This window comes from Bison bison, unplaced genomic scaffold (genome assembly GCF_000754665.1).
Source record: "Bison bison bison isolate TAMUID 2011002044 unplaced genomic scaffold, Bison_UMD1.0 scf7180017864285, whole genome shotgun sequence".
In the NCBI taxonomy this organism is placed as follows: Eukaryota; Metazoa; Chordata; class Mammalia; order Artiodactyla; family Bovidae; genus Bison; species Bison bison.
In genome coordinates, this window is record NW_011494857.1 from 326219 (window position 1) to 334412 (window position 8194).

Below are 8194 nucleotides of genomic sequence, written 5' to 3' on the forward strand. Positions count from 1 at the left end.
CAAAGATCATGGCATCCGGTCCCATCACTTCATGGCAAATAGATGGGGAAACAGTGGAAACAGTGTCAGACTTTATTTTGGGGGGCTCCAAAATCACTGCAGATTTGAAATTAAATTTAATTTGAAATTTAATTTCATGACTGCAGCCATGAAATTAAAAGACGCTTACTCCTTGGAAGGAAAGTTATGACCAACCTAGACAGCATATTCAAAAGCAGAGACATTACTTTGCCAACAAAGGTCCATCTAGTCAAGGCTATGGTTTTTCCGGTGGTCATGTATGGATGTGAGAGTTGGACTGTGAAGAAGGCTGAGCGCCAAAGAATTGATGCTTTTGAACTGTGGTGTTGGAGAAGACTCTTGAGAGTCCCTTGGACTGCAAGGAGATCCAGCCAGTCCATTCTGAAGGAGATCAGCCTTGGTATTTCTTTGGAAGTTGCTAAGTCGCTTCAGTCGTGTCCGACTCTGTGCAATCCCATAGACGGCAGCCCACCAGGCTCCCCCGTCCCTGGGATTCTCCAGGCAAGAACACTGGAGTGGGTTGCCACTTCCTTCTCCAATGCATGAAAGTGAAAAGTGAAAGTGAAGCCACTCAGTCGTGTCCGACTCTTTGCAACCCCATGGACTGCAGCCTACCAGGCTCCTCCACCCATGGGATTTTCCAGGCAAGAGTGTTGGAATGGGGTGCCATTGCCTTCTCTGGAAGGAATGATGCTAAAGCTGAAACTCCAGTACTTTGGCCACCTCATGCGAAGAGCTGACTCATTGGAAAAGACTCTGATGCTGGGAGGGATTGGGGGCAGGAGGAGAAGGGGAGGACAGAGGATGAGATGGCTGGATGGCATCACTGACTCGATGGACGTGAGTCTCAGTGAACTCCAGGAGTTGGTGATGGACAGGGAGGCCTGGCAGGCTGTGATTCATGGGGTCGCAAAGAGTCGGACATGACTGAGCGACTGAACTTAACTGAACTGAAACCAGTTTCTACTGGGGGATGACTTTGGTTTACTTCCTTCTAACACCATTTCCATGGAAACATACTGGGTTTAAGGTAAATACAGAATGCCAGCTGTGGTTCCCAGGCAACAATGTTTACTATAAAGGTGGCCCCTGATTGTGAACTATGTCGGACTGGAAGGACTGTGAGTGGACTTGTAGACACCGGAGGCTTATGTGATCATGAATGAATAGAAAACTGGTTTCCTTGTGGGGTATTTCTTATAACGTAGTATGTTCCTGGTGGGGTCATACAAGCTGCTCTGATAATTGGTTACAAGTGGTGGCTCGTGTTGAATATAAAAAACATCCCCATGCCAGGGTGGGCAACACCCACCCATATGGTATCGTCCAACTGAAGATGCTGAGCAGTAGCCCCTGAATGCTCAAGGAAGATGCACTGGATGCTGTCGTGCAAAGATGCTGCTGCGTCCTGCCCTCTGTCCTTCTGCAGTTAAGTGAACCTGGTGCCAGGTGACAGCCTGTTGGATCCTATGAGTGTCATGGTCAGGTGGAGCCCAAGCCTGCTTCCGGTGACCATCCGTGTGGAGTGGATGCAACCCCAGCTCACAGGGTATGTTTCTCTTCAGATTTAATAGATAATGGGGGAAAAAACTTTTCAGAATATACATGACAATTTAGACTCCCTCCAGTTGGTGGGCTCTTATGAACCAGCAATTCTTTAAGAGTTCCCACTGTTCCTTCTCTCCCTGGCACTTGGCGTATTTGGACACTCGCTTTTGAAAATCTGGTGAGTGTGTAATGATACCTTTTTATGACTTTTCTCTCTCTTTTTTGGGGCTGTGCTGGGTCTTTGTTCCCGTCTGCAGGCTTTCTCAAGTTGCAGAGAATTGGGGCTACTCTCTATTTGCCATGTGAAGGCTTCTCATTGAGTGCTTCGCTGGTTGCAGAGCACAGGCCTTAGGTCAGTGGGCTTCAGTAGCTGCGGCACAAAGGCTTAGTTGCCCCAGGGCATGGGGGATCTTCCTGGACCAGGAATCAAACCCATGTCTCCTGTATTGGCAGGTGGATTCTTTACCACTGAGCCACCAAGAAAGCCCTATGGCCTTTTCTTTTTATTTTTAAAATTTTTATTTTTTGGCCTCTCTGCATGACATGCAGGATCTTAGTTCCCTGACCAGGCATTGAACCTGTGTCCCCTGCAGTGGAAGCATGGCGTCTTAGCCACTGGATTGCCAGGGAATTCCCACACTGTTCTTTTAAGTAAATCTTAGTCATCTTGTTCACTTCACTTCTCTATAAATCTTAGAATCTGTCAATTTCATCCATTAAAAATAAAAAACTTTTAGTGTTTTGATTGGAATTACATTACTTTTATTAATCAGTTTGGAGATCTGACATTTTACAACACTAACTCTTCCAATCCATGAACATGGTATGCTTCCACATTTATTAAATTCTTCTTTGGGATTTCCCTGGTGGTCCAGTGGTTAAGACTGCTCTCCCACTGCAGGGGGTGTAGGTTCGCTCCCCGGTTGGGAATCCTGCATGCCGTGCAGAGCGGCCAAAAAAAAAAAGATGACTCAAATATTAAATTCTTCTTTTGTTGTTGTTCAGTCACTAAGCTGTGTCCAACTCACTTTGACCCCATAGACTGCACCAGGCTCCCCTGTCCTTCCCTATCTCCTGGAGCTTGCTCAAATTCATGTCCATTGAGTTGGTGATGCCATCTAACCATCTCATCCTCTGCTGCCCCCTTCTCCTTTTGCCTTCAATCTTTCCCAGCATCAGGGAAATCTTCCCCAGCATTCTTTAATATTCCTCAATACACTTTTACAATTTATTCTATAGGGGTCTTGCATACTTTTGTTAGATTTCTTCCCAGGTACTTCCTTTGGCTATTATAAATGTGTCTTTTTTTTTCTTTAATTTCCTAATAGTTACTGCTAATACAGAGAAATATCATTAACCTTTGTTTCCAGCCACAATGCTAAAATACCTTGTTAAATATAAGTTAGTTTTAGATTCTTTTGGACCTTCAATGTACACAAATAGATCACCAACAAATACTGACCATTTCATTTCTTCTGATTTTTAAATTGTTTTATTTTTCTTTTCCTTCCCATACTGGGCTGGACAGGAATTCCAGTACAATGTCAAACAGAAGTGATGCTAGCTAACACCCTTATATTGTTACTGATCTCAAGGAGAATTTTTTTATGTTTTGCTATCAAATATAATGTTTGCTGTAGATGTTTTATAGTTGCCCTTCATCAAATTTGGGGAATTCCCTTTTATTCTTGGATTGCTAAGAGTTTAACATGAACGGATGCTGAATTTTATCATACACATATATATATACACATAGATTGTTGCTATGAACTGGTACAATCCAAGGATTGTCTGTCATCAGTTTCTGATGTGATAGGTTCAGAAAATGGGAGTAAGCATTTAGAAGCTATTCTTGGGTGCTGCTGAATTCATGCAACAAGTCACATAAGCCACCCCCAACACCCCACACTCTCCTGCCCAGATATCCACATCCAAATTTCTAGAACTTGTGACTATGTCACTTGAAGAGGCAAAAAGGACTTTACAGATGTGATAAAGCCAAGGATGTTGAGATGACTCAAGGTTAATCTCCTGAATTGTCTGGATGAGCTCAACATGATAACAAAGGTCGTTACAAGTGAAAGAGGGAAGCAGGAGAGTCAGAATCAGAGGAGAAGAGATGACAAAGGCATCAGAGTGATGCAGCTTGAGAAAGATAGACTGGTCATTGCTGGCTAAGAAGATACAGAAAGGAGTCATAAGGACGTCCCTGGCAGTCCAGGGGTTAGGAATCTGCCCGCCAATGCAGGGGAACACAGGTTCGACCTCTGGTTGGAGAACTAAGATCCCACATGCCACTGGGCAGCTAATCCTATGCCCACAATTACTGAAGCCCACATACCCTAGCCATGCTCCACAGCAAGAGAAGCCATGGCAAGGGAAAGCCCATACACTGTAACTAGAGAGTAGCCCCTGATTGCTGCAACCAGAGAAGGCCCGAGAGCAGCAATGAAGACTCGGCACTATCAAAATAAATCATTTTGAGAATAAAAAATTTTTAAAAGAAAGGAGCGATAAACCAAGGAATGCAGGCAGCTTCTAAAAGCAGGAAATGGAGTCTCCCCTGAAGGGTCTTAAAGGAACACAGCCTGCTAACACCTTGATTTTAGCCCAGTGAAACTCATTTTGGATTTCTGTCCTCCAGCACTGCAGGATAATTAATTGGTATTACTTTAAGTCAGTTCAGTTCAGTCGCTCAGTCATGTCTGACTCTTTGCAACCCCATGAACCGCAGCATGCCAAGCCTCCCTGCCCATCACCAACTCCCAGAGTCCACCCAAACCCATGTCCATTGAGTTGGTGATGCCATCCAACCATCTCATCCTCTGTTGTCCCCTTCTCCTCCTGCCCTCAATCTTTCCCAGCATCAGGGTCTTTTCAAATGAGCCAGCTCTTCGCATCAGGTGGTTAAAGGATTGGAGTTTCAGCTTCAACATCAGTCCTTCCAATGAACACCCAGGACTCATCTGCTTTAGGATGGACTGGTTGGATTTCTTTGCAGTCCAAGGGACTCTCAAGAGTCTTCTCCAACACCACAGTTCAAAAGCATCAATTCGGCGCTCAGCTTTCTTCGCAGTCCAACTCTCACATCCATACATGACCACTGGAAAAACCAGAGCCTTGACTAGACGGACCTTTGTTGGCAAAGTAATGTCTCTGCTTTTGAATATGCTATCTAGGTTGGTCATAACTTTCCTTCCAAGGAGTAAGCTTCTTTTCATTTCATGGCTGCAATCACCATCTGCAGTGATTTTAGAGCCCAAAAAAATAAAGCCAGCCACTGTTTCCCCATCTATTTCCCATGAAGTGATGGGAACAGATGCCATGATCTTAGTTTTCTGAATGTTGAGTTTTAAGCCAGCTTTTTCACTCTCCTCTTTCACTTTCATCAAGAGGTTCTTTAGTTCTCAAGTCACTTTAAGTCAAGTGAGTGGTAATTTGTTACAGCAGCAATAGCAAACTAATACAGCCCATCAAGATAACTAACTTTCAATCTCCTATTTGTGATCCAGTAGTGTGCAAGAAATCTTTTGGTCTCAGCAAGCAACTTTTTTTTTTAAGATTTTTTTGATGTGGACCATTTTTAAAATCTTTATTGAATTTGTTATAATATTGTTTCTGTTTTATGTTTTGTTTTTGGGGCCCAAGGCATGTGGGATCTCAGCTCCCCAACCAGGGACTGAACCAGGACTCCCCAGCATTGGAAGGCAAAGTCTTAACTATTGGACCTCTAGGGAAGTCCTTTGGCAAGCAACTTTCTAAAATGAAGAGTAGAATTGAAATTAGAATGGAAAAAAAAGAAAGAAAATATAACGGATCCCATGTGGAGAAGAGTATTATTTGGGGAAACTTTGTTTCTGATATGTTTGCTTGTGTGTGTGTGTTTACATCCATATGCATCTCTTTGTAAATGAACAGTGTCACAGTGAGTCCTGGTCCTAAAAACTGAAAAGAACACTAGCCTAGAAAAGTCACACATTTCCAGGGTCAAACAACAGGATCTTGAAGCCAACAGGATGAAAAGTCGTTCTAGACTCTGCTGCATTACCCACATTCTCTTTTTGCAGATGAAGAAACTAGGGCCCCGAGAGAAGACTTGCCCACGGTCACACAGCTCTGATGCGCCTGGACCAGAATTTTGTTATAATGCAGGATGCACTGACTCCAGAAGGTGACTCTTTCCCTCTTAACCGCCTTTTTGAAGGCATGGGGCTGTGCTAAGCAGTAAAGACTCATAATTCCTATGGGAGCCTGAACACAAACTCCCTTGAGAGGACGCTTTCAATAACTTTCAATAACCCCATTGAAATGACCCCATTTCGATGCTTTCAATAACCCCACTTTTCAGATGAGGAAGGTGAGGCTCAAAGAGGTTATGACACTTGCCCCCGAGTAGGACCCACCGAGTCTGGCCCCAGGACCCACCTCTCTGTCCAGGGCTTGGTTCTGCGCCTGCAGCTCCTTGACCTCGGCCTGCACCCGGACCTGGCACTTGAGCAGGTGACCCATGCTCTCCAGCCTCTCGCTGTCCCGCAGCCGCCTGACCTGGCTCTGGGCAATGCTGATCTGCACCCGCAGTTTGTGTCGCACCCCCTCCAGGCGCTGGATCTCCTCACTGCCCAGGCAGGGAGAGGGAGGGGAAGCCAGAAGGGGCAGAGCTCAGCATCACTGAAGTCCAGACACACTGAGCCTGCCCTCCCCTCTCAGACCCAGGAATGCAACCCCCACCTCCTTAACAGCCCCCTCCCCAGCTCCAGGGACCCCGGCTCACAGCTGCTTGTTGATGCGCCGATGAACTTCTTTGCTGTAGGCTTGCCTTTCATCTTCCATCACTTTGCATTGTCGCTGCAGTCGGCTCAGCTCCCAGTCCACTGAGGCGTGGGACCAGGCAAGGGATTCATGGGAATCCAGCCCCTCCCTCTCCAAACCCCAGGAATTCTGGCTCCCTTAGAGGCTCACCAACTGCAGCTGAACTGCAGACCCAGTCCCCCTCACCACTCTAGGACTGCGTCTCAGTTCCTGTCTCTCTCAAGCTTCCTCATCCCTGCATACTGCCTGTACCCTAAGCTGACCTCCGCATTTCCCCCGCCCCAAACCCACTTCTATCCAGGGTTTGGGCACGCCTCTGTTTCCCCACTAGAGGGCACTCCAGGGAAGCCTCACAGTCCTCAGGGAGCAGAAGCACAGGACCTAGAACTTGGGAAAGCTGGGGACATGTGCCAAGTCCCCGGGGGCGGGGGGGACACTTTTCTTGTTACATCCCTCCTGTTCAACCCCACCACCACCCTTCCTCAGCCCCACCCTCCCGCCTCCTCACTCTCAGCCCATCCCCTTGGCTCAGGCCTCACCCTCCCTTGCCTGGACCATCACCCCAGCCTCCTCCCCAACCTCCTGGCTCCCTTCACAGCTCCAGAGGGTCTTTCCATGCCTAGAGTGGTCACAGACCTCCCTGTGCTCCAGCACCTCCAAAGCTGCAGTTCCACAGCCTGGGGTTCCAGGCCCCACAAACCCGACCCTACCCACCTCTCTGGTCCCATCCACTAGCTCCCCATCCCCCACGGCATAGTTCTCAACCAGGATCAATTCTGTCCCCTTATGGCCATTTGGCAGTGTCTGAAGACATGTTTGATTGCCACAGGGGAGGGGAGGGTCGGGAGGGTACTACTGGCATGCAGTGGGTAGAAGCCAGGGGAGCACTGTGCATCCTCCAGCACACAGAACCCTCCCCCTAATATCCAAGAATGATCTGACACCTGACCCCAAGGGTCAACGATGTGGAGGTAAAGAAACCTTGCTCTAGTCACATCCTGTTCTCTCTGCAGAAACACTCTTCCCTTCCTTCTCCTGTTGGTAATTCCTGGGAGACGTTCCGGGCCTCACTCAAACTTCTCCTGCAGGAAGTCTTCCTGGCCATCCCACTCCCTCAGGCCCGGCTCCACCTTCATTCTGGAGCAAGTGTGTAGCCACTAGAGGGCGCTCCTGAAAACCCTCCCGGTCCCCAGGGCCCCGCTGCACAGGACCTGAAACATGGGAAAACCGAGGAAAAGAATGAATAAAATAAAGAAAGCAGGAATTACCCATTCCCTCCAGGAAGGCCTCACTTCCATCCTCGGAGCGAGTGCTCCCAGCCGAGAGTCCAAAAGGCATCTTGGCCAAAGAGGGTGAGGCTTCTGTAGGGGCGACACAGGACCCCTTCAGACGGCGAGGAGAGGGCGAGGAGGGTGGGCAATGAACAGCGAGGTACTAGGCACTGGAAGAGGGTGACCCCAGAACTGGCCTCTCTTTGAGTCTCAATTCCTCTAGTGAGTCAGAGCGGGGCACCTGTCAGATCTCTTCCCACGCCCCTCCCAACCTCCCACCTCTCACATTCTGTCTTGCGTCACGGCTCTGACTCTGGGACGGGGTCCTCTAGACCCTCGGTATCTCCGAGGTGGGGCTGTTTGGGGAGGAGGCAGCACAGAGGCAGGGGAAACCCCCGCCCCGGTCGGCTGAGAGCGAGGCCCGGTCCCTACCTGCTGGAGTGCCTGACCTGTCCTGGGTACTCCAATCTCACTGTTGTGGTCTGGTTACTGGGGAGATAAGAGGCCAATGAAGGTCTGAGGACAGCAGCCGGGGAGGGACCAAG

The 8194-nt window shown here is 48.2% G+C and overlaps 1 protein-coding gene across 1 annotated transcript in view; it reads right to left on the bottom strand.

Annotated features, from left to right (window-relative positions):
- Positions 1-8188, bottom strand: part of CCDC114 (coiled-coil domain containing 114) — a 26920-nt gene extending 18732 nt beyond the window's left edge. The window contains 4 exon segments of the mRNA XM_010849693.1: positions 5956-6184; positions 6341-6440; positions 7647-7739; positions 8082-8188. Coding sequence (XP_010847995.1) covers positions 5956-6184; positions 6341-6440; positions 7647-7716 — 399 coding nt within the window. The 5' untranslated portion in view covers positions 7717-7739; positions 8082-8188.
- Positions 8189-8194: the final 6 nt, after the last annotated feature.